Genomic DNA, 19,090 nt, shown 5'->3' on the forward strand with positions numbered 1-19,090 from the left:
CCCCACACTCGCCGCTCCTCCTCCCCCCCCACACTCGCCGCTCCTCCTCCCCCCCCACACTCGCCCCTCCTCCTCCTCCCCCCCCACACTCGCCCCTCCTCCTCCTCCCCCCCCACACTCGCCCCTCCTCCTCCTCCCCCCCACACTCGCCCCTCCTCCTCCTCCCCCCCCACACTCGCCCCTCCTCCTCCCCCCCCACACTCGCCCCTCCTCCTCCTCCCCCCCACACTCGCCCCTCCTCCTCCTCCCCCCCACACTCGCCCCTCCTCCTCCTCCCCCCCCACACTCGCCCCTCCTCCTCCTCCCCCCCCACACTCGCCCCTCCTCCTCCTCCCCCCTCCTCCTCTCCCCCCCCACACTCGCCCCTCCTCCTCCTCCTCCTCTCCCCCCCCACACTAGCCCCTCCTCCTCTCCCCCCCCACACTCGCCCCTCCTCCTCCTCCCCCCCCACACTCGCCCCTCCTCCTCCTCCCCCCCCACACTCGCCCCTCCTCCTCCTCCCCCCCCACACTCGCCGCTCCTCCTCCCCCCCCACACTCGCCGCTCCTCCTCCCCCCCCACACTCGCCCCTCCTCCTCCTCCCCCCCCACACTCGCCCCTCCTCCTCCTCCCCCCCACACTCGCCCCTCCTCCTCCTCCCCCCCACACTCGCCCCTCCTCCTCCTCCCCCCCACACTCGCCCCTCCTCCTCCCCCCCACACTCGCCCCTCCTCCTCCTCCCCCCCACACTCGCCCCTCCTCCTCCTCCCCCCCACACTCGCCCCTCCTCCTCCTCCCCCCCACACTCGCCCCTCCTCCTCCTCCCCCCCACACTCGCCCCTCCTCCTCCTCCCCCCCACACTCGCCCCTCCTCCTCCTCCCCCCCACACTCGCCCCTCCTCCTCCTCCCCCCCACACTCGCCCCTCCTCCTCCTCCCCCCCACACTCGCCCCTCCTCCTCCTCCCCCCCACACTCGCCCCTCCTCCTCCTCCTCTCCCCCCCCCACACTCGCCCCTCCTCCTCCTCCTCTCCCCCCCCACACTCGCCCCTCCTCCTCTCCCCCCCCCACACTCGCCCCTCCTCCTCTCCCCCCCCACACTCGCCCCTCCTCCTCTCCCCCCCCACACTCGCCCCTCCTCCTCCTCCCCCCCCACACTCGCCCCTCCTCCTCCTCCCCCCCCACACTCGCCCCTCCTCCTCCTGCCCCCCCACACTCGCCCCTCCTCCTCCTCCCCCCCCCACTCGCCCCTCCTCCTCCTCCCCCCCCACACTCGCCCCTCCTCCTCCCCCCCCACTCGCCGCTCCTCCTCCCCCCCACACTCGCCGCCCCTCCTCCCCCCCCACACTCGCCCCTCCTCCTCCTCCCCCCCACACTCGCCCCTCCTCCTCCTCCCCCCCACACTCGCCCCTCCTCCTCCTCCCCCCCACACTCGCCCCTCCTCCTCCTCCCCCCCACACTCGCCCCTCCTCCTCCTCCCCCCCACACTCGCCCCTCCTCCTCCTCCCCCCCGACACTCGCCCCTCCTCCTCCTCCCCCCCACACTCGCCCCTCCTCCTCCTCCTCTCCCCCCCCACACTCGCCCCTCCTCCTCTCCCCCCCCACACTCGCCCCTCCTCCTCTCCCCCCCCACACTCGCCCCTCCTCCTCTCCCCCCCCACACTCGCCCCTCCTCCTCCTCCCCCCCCACACTCGCCCCTCCTCCTCCTCCCCCCCCACACTCGCCCCTCCTCCTCCTCCCCCCCACACTCGCCCCTCCTCCTCCTCCCCCCCACACTCGCCCCTCCTCCTCCCCCCCCACTCGCCGCTCCTCCTCCCCCCCACACTCGCCCCTCCTCCTCCTCCCCCCCACACTCGCCCCTCCTCCTCCTCCCCCCCCACACTCGCCCCTCCTCCTCTCCCCCCCCACACTCGCCCCTCCTCCTCTGCCCCCCCCCACTCGCCCCTCCTCCTCTGCCCCCCCCCACACTCGCCCCTCCTCCTCCTCTGCCCCCCCCCACACTCGCCCCTCCTCCTCCTCTCCCCCCCCCACTCGCCCCTCCTCCTCCTCCCCCCCCACACTCGCCCCTCCTCCTCCCCCCCCCACACTCGCCCCTCCTCCTCCCCCCCCCCCACACTCGCCCCTCCTCCTCCCCCCCCCCCACTCGCCCCTCCTCCTCCCCCCCCCACACTCGCCCCCCCTCCTCCCCCCCCCACACTCGCCCCCCCTCCTACCCCCCCCACACTCGCCCCCCCTCCTACCCCCCCCACACTCGCCCCCCCTCCTACCCCCCCCACACTCGCCCCCTCCTCCTCCTCCTCCCCCCCCCACACTCGCCCCTCCTCCTCCTCCCCCCACTCGCCCCTCCTCCTCCTCTCCCCCCACACTCGCCCCTCCTCCTCCTCCCCCCACACTCGCCCCTCCTCCTCCTCCCCCCACACTCGCCCCTCCTCCTCCCCCCCCCACTCGCCCCTCCTCCTCCCCCCCCCCCACTCGCCCCTCCTCCTCCCCCCCCCCACTCGCCCCTCCTCCTCCTCCCCCCCGCCCCTCCTCCTCCCCCCCTCGCCCCTCCTCCTCCCCCCCCACTCGCCCCTCCTCCTCCTCCGCCCCTCGCCCCTCCTCCTCCCCCACCACTCGCCCCTCCTCCTCCCCCACCACTCGCCCCTCCTCCTCCTCCCCCCACACTCGCCCCTCCTCCTCCTCCCCCCACACTCGCCCCTCCTCCCCCCACACTCGCCCCTCCTCCTCCCCCCACACTCGCCCCTCCTCCTCCCCCCCACACTCGCCCCTCCTCCTCCCCCCCACACTCGCCCCTCCTCCTCCCCCCCACACTCGCCCCTCCTCCTCCCCCCCACACTCGCCCCTCCTCCTCCCCCCCACACTCGCCCCTCCTCCTCCCCCCCACACTCGCCCCTCCTCCTCCCCCCCACACTCGCCCCTCCTCCTCCCCCCCACACTCGCCCCTCCTCCTCCCCCCACACTCGCCCCTCCTCCTCCCCCCCACACTCGCCCCTCCTCTTCCCCCCCCACACTCGCCCCTCCTCCTCCTCCCCCCCCCACTCGCCCCTCCTCCTCCTCCTCCCCCCCCACTCGCCCCTCCTCCTCCCCCCCCACTCTCGCCCCTCCTCCTCCCCCCCACTCGCCCCTCCTCCTCCTCCTCCCCCCCACACTCGCCCCTCCTCCTCCCCCCCACACTCGCCCCTCCTCCTCCCCCCCCACACTCGCCCCTCCTCCTCCCCCCCCACACTCGCCCCTCCTCCTCCTCCCCCCCCCACTCGCCCCTCCTCCTCCTCCCCCCCCCACTCGCCCCTCCTCCTCCTCCCCCCCCCACACTCGCCCCTCCTCCTCCTCCTCCCCCCCCACACTCGCCCCTCCTCCTCTCCCCCCCACACTCGCCCCTCCTCCTCTCCCCCCCACACTCGCCCCTCCTCCTCTCCCCCCCCCACTCGCCCCTCCTCCTCTCCCCCCCCCACTCGCCCCTCCTCCTCCTCTACCCCCCCACACTCGCCCCTCCTCCTCCTCTCCCCCCCCCACACTCGCCCCTCCTCCTCTCCCCCCCCACACTCGCCCCTCCTCCTCTACCCCCCCCCCACACTCGCCCCTCCTCCTCCTCTCCCCCCCCACTCGCCCCTCCTCCTCCTCCCCCCCCCACACTCGCCCCTCCTCCTCCCCCCCCACACTCGCCCCTCCTCCTCCCCCCCCACACTCGCCCCTCCTCCTCCCCCCCCACACTCGCCCCTCCTCCTCCCCCCCCCACACTCGCCCCTCCTCCTCCTCCCCCCCTCGCCCCTCCTCCTCCTCCCCCCCCAACACTCGCCCCTCCTCCTCCCCCCCACTCGCCCCTCCTCCCCCCCTCGCCCCTCCTCCTCCCCCTCCCCCTCCCCCCCCCTCCCCCCCCCCACACTCGCCCCTCCTCCTCCTCCCCCCCACACTCGCCCCTCCTCCTCCTTCCCACACTCGCCCCTCCTCCTCCCCCCCACACTCGCCCCTCCTCCTCCTTCCCACACTCGCCCCTCCTCCTCCCCCCCCCCACACTCGCCCCTCCTCCTCCCCCCCCCACACTCGCCCCTCCTCCTCCTCCCCCCCACACTCGCCCCTCCTCCTCCCCCCCCCACACTCGCCCCTCCTCCTCCTCCCCCCCCCCACACTCGCCCCTCCTCCTCCCCCCCCCACTCGCCCCTCCTCCTCCCCCCCCCACTCGCCCCTCCTCCTCCCCCCCCCACTCGCCCCTCCTCCTCCCCCCCCCACTCGCCCCTCCTCCTCCCCCCCCACACTCGCCCCTCCTCCTCCTCCCCCCCCCACACTCGCCCCTCCTCCTCCCCCCCCCACACTCGCCCCTCCTCCTCCCCCCCCACTCGCCCCTCCTCCTCCCCCCCCACTCGCCCCTCCTCCTCCTCCCCCCCCACTCGCCCCTCCTCCTCCTCCCCCCCCACTCGCCCCTCCTCCTCCTCCCCCCCACTCGCCCCTCCTCCTCCTCCCCCCCCACTCGCCCCTCCTCCTCCTCCCCCCCACTCGCCCCTCCTCCTCCTCCCCCCCACTCGCCCCTCCTCCTCCTCCCCCCCACTCGCCCCTCCTCCTCCCCCCCCCCACTCGCCCCTCCTCCTCCTCCCCCCCCACACTCGCCCCTCCTCCTCCCCCCCCACACTCGCCCCTCCTCCTCCCCCCCCACACTCGCCCCTCCTCCTCCCCCCCCACACTCGCCCCTCCTCCTCCTCCCCCCCACACTCGCCCCTCCTCCTCCCCCCACACACTCGCCCCTCCTCCTCCCCCCCACACTCGCCCCTCCTCCTCCCCCCCACACTCGCCCCTCCTCCTCCCCCCCACACTCGCCCCTCCTCCTCCCCCCCACACTCGCCCCTCCTCCTCCCCCCCACACTCGCCCCTCCTCCTCCCCCCCACACTCGCCCCTCCTCCTCCCCCCCACTCGCCCCGCCTCCTCCCCCCCCACACTCGCCCCTCCTCCTCCCCCCCCACACTCGCCCCTCCTCCTCCCCCCCCACACTCGCCCCTCCTCCTCCCCCCACTCCCCCTCCTCCCCCCACTCGCCCCTCCTCCTCCTCCCCCCACTCGCCCCTCCTCCTCCTCCTCCTCCCCCACTCGCCCCTCCTCCTCCTCCTCCCCCCACACTCGCCCCTCCTCCTCCTCCCCCCCACTCGCCCCTACTCCTCCTCCCCCCCCCACACTCGCCCCTACTCCTCCTCCCCCCCCCACACTCGCCCCTCCTCCTCCTCCCCCCCCCACACTCGCCCCTCCTCCTCCTCCCCCCCCACACTCGCCCCTCCTCCTCCTCCCCCCCCACACTCGCCCCTCCTCCTCCTCCCCCCCCCCACTCGCCCCTCCTCCTCCCCCCACTCGCCCCTCCTCCTCCTCCCCCCCCACTCGCCCCTCCTCCTCCTCCCCCCACCACTCGCCCCTCCTCCTCCCCCCCCACACTCGCCCCTCCTCCTCCTCCCCCCCACACTCGCCCCTCCTCCTCCTCCCCCCCCCACACTCGCCCCTCCTCCTCCCCCCACACTCGCCCCTCCTCCTCCCCCCACACTCGCCCCCTCCTCCTCCTCCCCCCCCACACTCGCCCCTCCTCCTCCTCCCCCCCCACACTCGCCCCCTCCTCCTCCTCCCCCCCCCCACTCCTCCTCCCCCCCCCACACTCGCCCCTACTCCTCCTCCCCCCCCCACACTCGCCCCTCCTCCTCCTCCCCCCCCCACACTCGCCCCTCCTCCTCCTCCCCCCCCCCACACTCGCCCCTCCTCCTCCTCCCCCCCCACACTCGCCCCTCCTCCTCCTCCCCCCCCCCACTCGCCCCTCCTCCTCCTCCCCCCCCCCACTCGCCCCTCCTCCTCCTCCCCCCCCCACTCGCCCCTCCTCCTCCTCCCCCCACCACTCGCCCCTCCTCCTCCCCCCCCACACTCGCCCCTCCTCCTCCTCCCCCCCACACTCGCCCCTCCTCCTCCTCCCCCCCCCACACTCGCCCCTCCTCCTCCCCCCACACTCGCCCCTCCTCCTCCCCCCACACTCGCCCCCTCCTCCTCCTCCCCCCCCACACTCGCCCCTCCTCCTCCTCCCCCCCCACACTCGCCCCCTCCTCCTCCTCCCCCCCCCACACTCGCCCCCCCCCCCCCCCACACTCGCCCCTCCCCCCCCCACACTCGCCCCTCCCCCCCCCACACTCGCCCCTCCCCCCCCCCACACTCGCCCCCTCCCCCCCCCCACACTCGCCCCTCCCCCCCCCACACTCGCCCCTCCCCCCCCCACACTCGCCCCTCCCCCCCCCACACTCGCCCCTCCCCCCCCCCACACTCGCCCCTCCCCCCCCCACACTCGCCCCTCCCCCCCCCACACTCGCCCCTCCCCCCCCCACACTCGCCCCTCCCCCCCCCCACACTCGCCCCTCCCCCCCCACACTCGCCCCTCCCCCCCCCACACTCGCCCCTGCCCCTCCCCCCCCCACACTCGCCCCTCCCCCCCCCACACTCGCCCCTCCCCCCCCCACTCGCCCTCCCCCCCCACACTCGCCCCTCCCCCCCCCACACTCGCCCCTCCCCCCCCACACTCGCCCCTCCCCCCCCCACACTCGCCCCTGCCCCTCCCCCCCCCACACTCGCCCCTCCTCCTCCCCCCCCACACTCGCCCCTGCCCCTCCCCCCCCCACACTCGCCCCTCCTCCTCCCCCCCCACACTCGCCCCTCCTCCTCCCCCCCACACTCGCCCCTCCTCCTCCCCCCCACACTCGCCCCTCCTCCTCCCCCCCACACTCGCCCCTCCTCCTCCCCCCCACACTCGCCCCTCCTCCTCCCCCCCCCACACTCGCCCCTCCTCCTCCCCCCCCCACACTCGCCCCTCCTCCTCCCCCCCCCCACACTCGCCCCTCCTCCTCCCCCCCCCACCCCGGCGTGAGGGGTTAAAATTCCCCTCCCATAGTAGAATGTGTTTAGTGAGCAAGAGTTCAATAAAACTTTTCAGGTGCCATTTAGGGTCTTCATGGGGAGCAGAACTTTCCGTAGCGTTCCCAAAACCAAGACATGTTGTTTACCTTTGTTTTCTGTTGAAGAGAGTAACGCCTGAACCACTTCATCAGCTACAAGCGCTGCCACTGCCTCCGGCTTCAGTCCTTGGGTTGTGATAAATGCCTGGGCTTTTTTATATCGGTCAGGCTGTTGAGATGATAACACTTCCCGCAGAACAGTATCAGAATCTTGGGTTGATATATCATTGAAAGAACAGCCAAGCTCCTTTTGGGTAACAAAATAAAATATGTGACTAATGCTTTTTATTAGGAATATGAGAACAGGAGAGACCATTGAGCCCCTCGAGCCTGTTCCGCCATTCAATGAGATCATGGCTGATCTGCAACCTAACTCCATATACCCGCCTTTGGCCCATATCCCTTAATACCTTTGGTTAACAAAAATCTATCAATCTCCAATTTAAAATTAACAATTGATCTAGCATCAATTGCCATTTGCGGAAGAGTGTTCCAAACTTCTACCACCCTTTAGTGTTTTTTTAAATTTTTATAAAAGAACTACGATACAACTAGTCATTAATAATGTGAAATCATCCATTCATAAAACAAAATAGGAAACCAATATGAAATTGTGAAACAAGATACATGAGCAGTATTTGCTGTGATACCCCGGTGTACCGAGTAACATTCCCTTAATAAATGAACCCAACAAAACTTCAAAATACAATGGTGAGATTTTTCCAGCACAAGCATGATGGGCTGAACGGCCTCAGTCTGTGCTGCAAGAATCGACGATTCTATGATTATCTACCTCATACCGCACATGGGGGTAGAGATTAGTCTCGGGCGGTATCGGATCGACCGCCCGTTATACGCAGCGCCTGAGATTTAATTCCACTGCGCCACCGCCCGAGACGAATTTCTACCCCATGGAGTTTAACAAGTCTTGTATGTCACCTCTGGAACTTTGTCCTTTCCCTCCCCCACCAAACATTACTCATGATCCAAACCTCTCTTGCTGTGTAATGAATACCAACAGCAAAAGGAGGACCAAGAAATTGATGAAGGGAAAATAGAATACGAGAGTAAACTAGTGAGAGACATAAAAACCAGACTGTAAAAGCTTCTATAGGTGTGTAAAAAGGAAAAGATTAGTGAAAGTAAATGTGGGTCTCTTACAGGCTGAGCCAGGAGACGTTATAATGGGGAATAAGGAAATGGCAGAGAAATTAAACCAATACTCTGCATCTGTCTACATGGAAGAAGATGCAAAAAAACTTCCTGGAAATAGTGGAGAACCAAGGCTCCAGTGAGAATGAGGAACTGAAAAAAATTCATAGTAAAAAAAATATTGGAGAAGTTAATGGGACTGAAAGCCGATAAATCCCCTGGATCTGATGGCCTACATCCTAGGGTTTTGAAAGAGGTGGCTATAGAGATAGTGGATGCATTGGTTGTCATCTTCCAAAATTCCATAGATTCTGGAACGGTTCCTGCAGATTGGAAGGTGGCAAATGTAACCCCACTATTTAAGAAAGGAGGCAGAGAGAAAACGGGGAACTACAGACCAGTTAGCCTGACATCAGTAGTAGGGAAAATGCTAGAGTTTATTATTAAAGACGTGGTAACAGGGCACTTAGAAAATAATAATACGATTGGGCAGAGTCAACACGGATTTATGAAAGGGAAATCGTGTTTGACAAATCTTAAGAGTTTTTTTAAGGTTGTAACTAGCAGAATAGATAAGGGGGAACCAATGGATGTGGTGCATTTGGATTTTCAGAAGCATTCGATATGGTGCCACACAAGAGGTTATTAAACAAAATTAGGGCTCATGGGATTGGGGGTAATATACTAGCATGGATTGAGGATTGGTTAACGGATAGAAAACAAAGAGTAGGAATAAACGGGTCATTTTCAGGTTGGCAGGCTGTAACTAGTGAGGTACCGCAAGGATCAGTGCTTGGGCCTCAGCTATTCACAATCTATATCAATGATTTGGATGAGGGGACCAAATGTAATACAGGAAACTCTTTTATCCGGCACCGGCGTGGTGCCGGTTTATCAAAAAGTCCGGATTACAGAGAGGTATAGTAAAAGGTACGAGAGCCCCGTACACAGCAACAAATCCAGGCTTCCCTGTTGCTTAGCAACAGGTGCAGGAACCCCGGCCACAAGATCCAAGCATCCCTGTTGCTTAGCAACAGGTACAGGAACCCTGGTTACACAGCCACAGATCCAGGAACGGCCACTAATATGAAGTAAAACTTACCTGAACCTACTCCTGAATTTTGCCGGTTAACAGAGATTTCTGGTTATTTAGGTGCCGGTAAATCGAGAGTTTCCTGTATATCCAACTTTGCTGCGGATACAAAGCTGGGTGGGAATGTAAGTTGAGGAGGATGCAAAGAGGCTTCAAGGGGATATAGACAGGCTAAGTGAGTGGGTAAGAACTTGGCAAATGGAATATAATGTGGAGAAATGTGAAGTTATCCACTTTGGTCGGAGAAATAGAAAAGCAGAGGATTTTTTAAATGGTGAAAGATTGGGAAATGTTGGTGTTCAGAGGGACCTGGATGTCCTTGTACACGAATCACTGAAAGTTAACATGCAGGTACAGCAAGCAATTAGGAAAGCAAATGGTATGTTGGCCTTTATTACAAGAGGATTTGAGTATAAGAGTAAACACATCTTACTGCAATTATATAGGGCCCTGGTGAGACCACACCTGGAGTATTGTGTACAGTTTTGGTCTCCTTACCTAAGGGAGGATATACTTGCCATAGAGGGAGTGCAACAAAGGTTCACCAGACTGGTTCCTGGGATGGGGGGGATTGTCCGTTGAGGAGAGGTTGAGTAGACTAGGCCTATATTCTCCAGAGTTTAGAAGAATGAGAGGTGATCTTAATGAAACATTCAAAATTCTTACAGGGCTTGACAGGGTAGATGCAGGGAGGATGTTTCCCTGGCTGGGGAGTCTAGAACCAGGGGTCACAGTCTCAGAATAAGGGGTCGGCCATTTAGGACTGAGATGAGGAGACATTTCTTCATTCAGAGGGTGGTGAATCTGTGGAATTCTCTACCCCAGAGGACTGCGGAGGCTCAGTCATTGAGTATATGCAAGACAGAGATCGATAGATTTTTGGATATTAAGGGAATCAAGGGATATGGGGATAGTGCAGGAAGGGGGAGCTGAGGTCGAAGATCAGCCATGATTTTATTGAAAGGCGGAGCAGGCTCAAGGGGCCAAATGGCCGACTCCTGCTCCTAATTCTTATGTTCTTATGCTTCCTGTTTTGTCCCTCTCCCATTTGTCTCTGGTCTACTCCCATCACATTCTCACGTTTTTTTTTTTAAATGAATCATTTCTGGCCGTCTTTCCTCCCCAGTGTTCACTATTCCCATGTCAATGGACTCAAATGTGAATGATGCCTCACGTAATGGCACAGAGACAGTCAGACTAGGGCAGCCGTGGTACGAATGCCACCTAAGCCCCGACTTAATGCACAAAACAATATTTAAAAAAAAATTATAACACAAAAATGAAAGGACCTTACAAACAGAATACTTATCAGGACAGCACTGGAGTACAGAAAATAAACCACTTGACGTTTATATCTGACAATGCGCGACATCCATTTAATCGCAAAACACTCTCCTGCTGTAACTGAAAAAATTAGATTGAAACTGTACACACTAAAAAAAGTTAAAATTATACAAGTCTCCAGCACTGCAGCCAGAGTAAAGCTCATGGTTCACTTGAACCCAGAGACTAAATTATTACCTTGTAGCTCACTTATAAGTAGAACAAGTGATTTGGTGCAGCAAGTGATTTGTTACCACTCAGACACCAGCACTTTCACGGCAAAACTGTGAAGTGCAGGCAGCAAATAGCAGCAAGATGTGAAATTTGACAGATGTGTTACGGAATGTAATTCTACCCCAAATCACATCCCCCATTTCTAGGCATCTTACTTACACTAATAGGCAACTAAGAAATATTTTTCTCAATCAATTTCTTTGCTGTGGACTTATTCCGATGAAGACGCAAGCCGTGCTTTACTTTTACTTGCATTTGGTTTAAGAACAATGTTAATAATTGTTAACAGATTACTACATGAACTGTTTTGAGAAGAGTTTAATGCTGGTACCTTTGCGAGCTCGTACAAGCTAAGAACTTGACGGCAATAACTCTTTCCGTGGTGGCACTCATTCGTGAGGATTTGCAGATCCTTAACAATCTGGTCTTTAACAATATCGTCTTCTGGATACTGAACAAATGACGAGGCTATGCTGCTCACTGGGGAAGGAAAAAAAATAAGGGAAAAGGATTGCTTATTCAGTGTATAACCGTTAGCATGGGAACATGATCTGAATTTGTACTGAATCCTGTAAACCCCAAAAACTAGCACCCAGTCTCACTCGGTCTCTTAACTGTTCAGCGTCAGAGATGCAAATTTGACAATCAAACTAAAAACAGAAAATGCAGAGGTACAGAAGGCAATATGCACACACAAACCTCCCCAACAGATTAACAAACCGTAATCTTCTCGAGAGAGAAATTGTTGGAAGGGAAGCTCCCACTACCGTGGCTACAATATGTTTTAACCCAAACCTTGGAAGGGAGTCTCTCATCCCCTTCACCTTGGTGACATTCCCCACCGCAGCCATGTACCAAGGTAGCAAAACTTGATTCTCTGGCAGGGTAGGCTCAAAACCAATATAATGAGTTTGCAACCAAAACTAGTCCAATGTTCTCTGCATCTCTAACCCCATAAAATGTAGCAATGCCCTTGGACTTTAGGAGAGGCTTTCAAAAGCAGCATTCTTCCAGAATACAAACAAAACTTCAGCTATGATTCCAAATTCCGCTTGTGACTATCTGTGAAATCATGCACTCTGTGATAATCATTAGTGACGAGCTGGCACACTACAGGAAAATCACCCTGTGGACAGAGTTACTTCTCACAATGATGGACAGTAATGGTCATAGCACCATTGAGGAGGCTGTTGAAGATTAATAAGCTTTTTGTATTCGGAATAAACGTGGGAAGGGATTTATCCTAACCTAAGTCAATAATCCCTTTACTGCGTCAGCTGTGGCTCAGTGGGCAGCACCCGCGCCTCTGAGTCAGAAGGTTGTAGGTTCAAGTCCCACTCCAGAAACTTGAGTACAAAAAATCTAGGCTGGCACTCCAGTGCAGTGCCGAGGGAGCGCTGCACTGTCGGAGGTGCCGTCTTTTGGATGAGACGTTAAACCAAGGCCCCGTCTGCTCTCTCAGGTGGACATAAAAGATCCTATTTCGAGGAACAGCAGGGGAGTTCTCCTCGGTGTCCTGGGGCCAATATTTATCCCTCAATCAACATCACTAAAAAAAACAGATGATCTGGTCATTATCACATTGCTGTCTGTGGGAGCTTGCTGTGCGCAAATTGGCTGCTGTGTTTCCTACATTACAACAGTGACTACACTTCAAAAAGTACCTCATTGTCTGTAAAGCGCTTTGGGACCTCTGGTGGTCGTGAAAGGTGCTATATAAATTCAAGTCTTTCTTTACTTTACTATCCCCATAAAATCTTACATTTTAAGAGGCCTCTTAGGGTGACAAATAAACACATGGCCTATCTACATGCACTAAAGAAAATAAACAAATTTATTTAAGTCAAAGACTTAAGCTCTTGGTCAGTGAAGGTTACAAGATGTAGGCCAGCCTATAAGTGAAAAGAAATACAATAAAGATGGGGGTAAAAATTGTTATTTTTAGTATATATCTCGATCTATATTTTTTTATATATTCGTTCATGGGATGTGGGCGTTGCTGGCAAGGCCGGCATTTATTGCCCATCCCTAATTGCCCTCGAGAAGGTGGTGGTGAGCCGCCTTCTTGAACCGCTGCAGTCCGTGTGGTGAAGGTGCTCCCACAGTGCTGTTAGGGAGGGAGTTCCAGGATTTTGACCCAGCAACAATGAAAGATCGGCGATATACTTCTAAGTCAGGATGGTGTGTGACTTGGAGAGGAACTTGGAGGTGGTGGTGTTCCCATGTGCCTGCTGCCCTTGTCCTTCTACTCGATCGAGGTCGCGGGTTTGGGAGGTGCTGCCGAAGAAGCCTTGGCGCGTTGCTGCAGTGCATCTTGTAGATGGTACACACTGCAGCCACGGTACGCCGGTGGGGGAGGGAGTGAACGTTTAAGGTGGTGGATGGGGGGCCAATCAAGCGGGCTGCTTTGCCCTGGATGGTGTCGAGCTTCTTGAGTGTTGGTGGAGCTGCAACTCATCCAGGCAAGTGGAGAGTATTCCATCACACTCCTGACTTGTGCCTTGTAGATGGTGGAAAGGCTTTGGGGAGTCAGGAGGTGAGACACTCGCCGCAGAACACCCAGCCTCTGACCTGCTCTTGTTGCCACAGTATTTATGTGGCTGGTCCAGTTAAGCTTCTGGTCAATGGTGACCCCCCCCAGGATACTGATGGTGGGGGATGCGGCGATGGTAATGCCGTCGAATGTCAAGGGGAGGTGGTTAGACTCTCGCTTGTTGGAGATAGTCATTGCCTGGCACTTCTGTGGTGCGAATGTTATCTGCCACTTATCAGCCCAAGCCCGAATGTCGTCCAGGTCTTGCTTCATGCAGACATGGACTGCTTCATTATCTGAGGATTTGCGAATGGCACTGAATACTGTGCAGTCATCAGCGAACAACCCCACTTCTGACCTTATGATGGAGGTAAGGTCATTGATGAAGCAGCTGAAGATGGTTGGGTCTAGGACACTGCCCTGAGGAACTCCTGCAGCGATGTCCTGGGGTTGTGATGATTGGCCTCTAACCACCACAACCATCTTCCTTTGTGCTAGGTATGACTCCAGCCAGTGGAGCGTTTCCCCCCCCCCCCCCCCACCCCCCCGATTCCCATTGACTTCAGTTTTACTCGGGCTCCTTGATGCCACACTCAGTCAAATGCTGCCTTGATATCAAGGACAGTCACTCTCACCTCTGGAATTCAGCTCTTTTGTCCATATTTGGACCAAGACTGTAATGAGGCCTGGAGCCAAGTGGTCCTGGTGGAACCCAAACTGGGCATCAGTGAGCAGGTTATTGGTGAGTAAGTGCCGTTTGATAGCACTGTCGATGACACCTTCCATCACTTTGCTGATGATTGAGAGTAGACTGATGGGGCAGTAATTGGCCGGATTGGATTTGTCCTGCTTTTTGTGGACAGGACATACCTGGGCCGTTTTCCACATTGTCGGATAGATGCCAGTGTTGTAGCTGTACTGGAACAGCCTGGGTAGAGGTGCGGCTAGTTCTGGAGCACAAGTCTTCAGCATGATAGCTGGGATGTTGTTGGGGTTCATAGCCTTTGCTGTATCCAGTGCACTCAGCCGTTTCTTTATACGACGTGGAGTGAATCGAATTGGCTGAAGACTGGCTTCTGTGGTGGTGGGGTCCTCAGGAGGAGGCCGGACTGTGTGGTGGTCACTGCTACCAATGCTGTCATGGACAGATGCGTCTGCGACAGGAAGATTGGGGAGGACGAGGTCAAGTAGGTTTGTCCCCTCGTGTTGGTTGTCTCACCACCTGTCTCAGGCCCAGACTGGCAGCTAGTCCTTCTGGACTCAGCCAGTAGTGGTGCTACCAAGCCACTCTCGGTGATGGACATTGACGTCCCCCACCCAGAGTACACTCTGCCCTTGCCGCTCTCTGTGCCTGCTGGCTGGCTGGCTCGCACACGAATGGGATCACCTTCATTTTCTTTTCCATGTCTTTTACCTCACTGCCCACCCAGACTGAACAACATACAAAAGAAACAAACTAAAGTCCCATCACTTTGTGGCACAGTCTCAGAGCACGTGAACCTGTTGCACCACTGGGCTGCCTCTATACACTCTTTCTTTCCCTTTGATTCTTTACTGATGAGGTGAGGAGAATTATTTTTCACTCAGTTGTCGCAATCTGGAACACTCTAACTGAAAAGTTAGTGGAAGCTGATTCCATTAATAATTTTTTTTTTTTTTCTTTTTTAAAAAGGGCAGATACTCGATGATGAGGAACCGACAGGGTTACGGACAAAAAGTGGGGGTGTGGAACTGAGCTCGACAGCTCTTTCAAAGAGCCAGCACAGGCACGATGGGCCGAATGGCCTCCTTCTGTGCTGCAAGTTTCTATGGTTCCATTTGGGACATGTACAAATAAATCAACTTACAATTTGGTATCCTTTTTCCATAGAGTCCTATCTCTCCATTAAAAGCAGCTCCTGTAGTCAAGACAATCTGCATCGAGGGGTGAAAATCTGTTGTTTGTACTTCTCCTGAAGCCAAGGCTCTGCAGTGGAGAACCAGAGATATGTCTTGGTTGTAAAATTCGAAATACCTCGAGACTCGACTAGCTTCGTGAATGCAGCCTCCATCTAACAACTCGCCAACCAAAATATTAAGGGCCTCTTTTTCTGCTGTGTCTAGTCTACAGTTGGAAGCCATGTCCTTGTTTGGAAATCCTTCAAGCTTCAGGTACCTTGGGGAGTTCAGAGCAGGCAGTTTTGAGAACAAGAACTCTTTGGTGGCACCGTCAAAGGTTATTTCACCACAGACCGAAACCTGCCAAGCAAATCTCGAAGCTGTGGACATCAGCAAAGTCTGCTGACTGATGCGACACAACCAAATCCTCTTCTCCACCTCTTCCAACTGATCCAGGAATGGCGGATCGTTCCGTGACAACCAGTGGCCCGCCATGGTCAGCAGCAGACATCTTTCCTGAATGTCCAGGAACTGTTCTTTGAAAGGTGAAGCCGGTTGTGATTTAATGGATGATTTATCATTGGCCTGGGCCAGAAAGAATTCAGAGGCAACTAAATTGGAGATCAAATTATTTTTGAAACAATCGTGGCACTTCTTCCAAAAATTTATCCTCGTCTCTTTCCTTTGCCAGTGACCATGTTGCTTCAAATTTTGTAATTCCTGAGTTATCTGTAAGAGAAAAAGAAATTAAATATTGGAGACATACGTAATACAGGAAACTTTGTGTTATCCGGAAGCGAACCGTCCGGCAAGCTCGAGCCACCGGCAAAAATCAGGAGCCGTTTTTTATTCTTTTCGTTTCTTTTCTTTGCTTTTTTTGAACAGTCAAGCTCTGCAGCTAAGCAACAGCTTCAGCTAGAGACGCTAGCCGACTGTTTAGAGGCAGGGTTTGTTGATTCATACGGAGATGAAAATCTCCGTATGTTTCAACATTAGCTTTGGAGTGTCCGGCAGTTTTGAGGGAACGGCAGCAGCTCGGTCCCGTCGGTGCCGGATAGCACAAAGTTTCCTGTATATTGAAATTACTGTTGTGTGTTAGGGTATATATCCCTCGTTAGTTTCGTACTCCCATTATTCCCTGATCTTTCTGGGCCATGCATCAATCGCAGATGAGGGTAGGCAGGCAACCCCATGCACAGGCCTCTACCAATCTCAACTAGCCATCGAGGCACACGAGAATAATCAGGTCGTTATTCTCTCGCTCTCCCACACTGAAGTGCCTGATCTTCACTTTGCAAATCAGAGCTGAATCTGAAAAAGGCTTCTGTTTCTTTAACTCCCAGTCCTCCCTCTCCCTGCCAAAGAAATACAATATGTAGCCGTACCACCACAAATGAGGTCAAATTTTATACTTTAAGGTGAGGTCTTGTGATACTTTCTCACGTTTATGCGTGTCAGCTGTGGCTCAGTGGGCAACACACTCTCTCTCGCCTCCGAGTCGGAAGGTTGTGGGTTCAAGTCCCCACTCCAGAGACTTGAGCACAAAAATCTAGGCCGACACTCCCAGTGCAGTGCTGAGGGAGTGCTGCAGTGCCATCTTTCGGAGGAGACGTTAAACCGAGGCCCCGTCTGCTCTCGCAGGTGGACATAAAAGATGTTATTTCGAAGAAGAGCTGGGGAATTGGCCCCGGTGTCCTGGGGCCAATATTTATCCCCAACCAACATCACCAAAACAGATTATCTGGTCATTATCACATTGCCGTATGTGGGAGCTTGCTGTGCGCAAATTGGCTGCTGCATTTCCCACATTACAACAGTGACTACACTTCAAAAAGTACTTCATTGGCTGTAAAGCGCTTTGGGACATCCAGTGGTCGTGAAAGACGCTATATAAATGCAAGTCTGTTTTTCTTTCAAATTTTACCTAATCTATAGTTTTGACCCACGGTCAAATATTTACAAACAAACAAAAAATATTACCTCATGGACCACCAAGTTGTCTACCGGAAGCTCGGCTAGGTCAGCCACCTGTCTCGCTAGAGCAAAAAGTTCCTTCTTTTGCAGTTGGTTCAGAATTTGCCCACACACATCCTGTAAGGTGCCTGTGCTGTAGTCAACGAGGAGGGAGCGGTCAATAGAGATCGAGGTGTCCTGCAGAAGCAGAGCAAGCCTGCTCAGTTTCTGGAAATCCGGTCCTAGTTATGAGAGACAAACTTTCATTTATGCACTGGAATACAATCTAAATAAGAACATTTTAAAACTATGTTAGAATTTACACTCGTGTGTGACGATGCTTCAGTTCTCCTGGAAATAAAAAAAAAGTACAAAAATAATGTGGAATAAAAGTCTTCATTTTGGAGAATCTAGGAGTTTTATTGAGTCTGAGTTGGCACAACCTACCCTAAGCAAGCAGGCCGCAAACTACACTATTTGCCATTACCCAGTGGGCAACCAACTAGCTCCCAGAACCAGGAACTAAGCGGTTTCCAAGAAGATATCCAGGACGTAACTTAAAAGGGACAGTAGAGGGTGCCTTTTTTAAAAAACAGTAAGGTGTGCCATTTTCACTACAGAAACTAATAATTTCAAAATCACTCATCTTCCTTAATGTTTTGGACACACACAGTTACAAACAATTACAATTAACTTTCTATTCATTTGTCTAATAATAAAACGTGTTGCTGCAGCGCTGCAAGATGACGTTACCGGGGAACTGTTTAGGAGGAGTTGCGGGGATTGACAATGTGACTTAAGTGGGATGTAAAGCTGGCCGGAGCTCCAATGCAGTGTGCCTCGGACCCACATTTGTACTAAATTCAGGAGAGTGACCGCACAACAGCTTTGGGAAGGTTTCTCTATAGGAAGTGAAAGTAAGAATAAAAAGAGAACGGATAAGGAGAAAAAGTCATCTGTGTTTGTTACTGGGCACTTGCTGACAGACAGTTGTATAGCAACAGGAATACAGGTCACGTGCCTGAAATCTCAACCAGTGGAGGTCAAATCATCAACGAAGATTGTTTCAGTGCCTTTCATTCAAATTAGTTGTGGGAAGGTTAATCTGACACTCCCGTACAGCCACAGTCAGTGAGGTAGAAAATGGTATGTGTTTAGCCTGTTTTTCGGGCGTAGTGCATACTAATTTCAGGGCGAGGCCCTGTGCCATGACATCCGGCAGTAGCATAGCCGCTGCCATATTGAATTGAGCAGCCTCCCAATTTAAATATGCAGAGAAAGCTCCTGCCGCGGCTGCAGGTCCCTTCTGCCACGCTGAGAAAAAAGCCATCGGAGCTTCCACTACACAAGCTCACAGGTTTTTCGTTTCCACAGTGGTCTAACCAGTGGTCCTTAAAAAGGGACCACCGGAGGCCGCGAAAGAAACACAAAACGTACGTTTTTAAAACCTATCCAAACGTCCAGCTGGGAGTGCACGTTCTGGCTCCACATTAAAACTGCGGGCTGCTGCCGCCTCCACTCACCATCCCCTTCCAATCCCCCCTCCTCCTTGCCCCCAACTCCCTGGACTCGCCTCAGCCTGCGGCCCAAATGGCTGATTTTGGGTCCTCCCCGCGACCAGTGAATTGTCTCTTGGGGCACGACTAATGCCCGCAGCCCGCCAGTCGCCTTCCGATGACACGAAAGGACCAATATCGCACGGTCCTCTCGTACTTCAGTTTAAACGCGGTGGTCGCTGCAAATGCTCAGTTCGTACCCGTGTGACTAGTAACCCAACAAGATGAACAGCCTCCCCTGTTTAAGCAGAAACATTCTGCAGGTAATTTAATAAGGATCTCCCAATGGTGAAACTGGCCAATTAATAATGGGTTTCCAACAAGCCGAATCTCATTGGCCCCTTACAATGATTGTCAGATTTGAACATGCAGGAGGTGTTTATGCAGAACACTCGAGATACATATACTAGCTGTGTCTTTCATTGCT

The 19,090-nt window shown here is 56.5% G+C and overlaps 1 protein-coding gene across 3 annotated transcripts in view; it reads right to left on the minus strand.

Moving 5' to 3' along the window:
- Window positions 1–19,090, minus strand: part of spg11 (SPG11 vesicle trafficking associated, spatacsin) — a 147,659-nt gene that overhangs the window by 17,825 nt on the left and 110,744 nt on the right. For all 3 annotated transcript variants that reach the window (XM_085968394.1, XM_085968393.1, XM_085968395.1), the window contains exons 29-32: window positions 17,135–17,349; window positions 15,124–15,883; window positions 11,075–11,223; window positions 6,990–7,188 (exon numbers count right to left, since the gene is read on the minus strand). In XM_085968394.1, the coding sequence (XP_085824520.1) occupies window positions 6,990–7,188; window positions 11,075–11,223; window positions 15,124–15,883; window positions 17,135–17,349 (1,323 nt within the window). The remainder of the gene's footprint in view (window positions 1–6,989; window positions 7,189–11,074; window positions 11,224–15,123; window positions 15,884–17,134; window positions 17,350–19,090) is intronic.

This window comes from Somniosus microcephalus, chromosome 27, assembly GCF_052327205.1.
Source record: "Somniosus microcephalus isolate GS21.2 chromosome 27, FLI_Smic_1.0, whole genome shotgun sequence".
Classification (NCBI taxonomy): domain Eukaryota; kingdom Metazoa; phylum Chordata; class Chondrichthyes; order Squaliformes; family Somniosidae; genus Somniosus; species Somniosus microcephalus.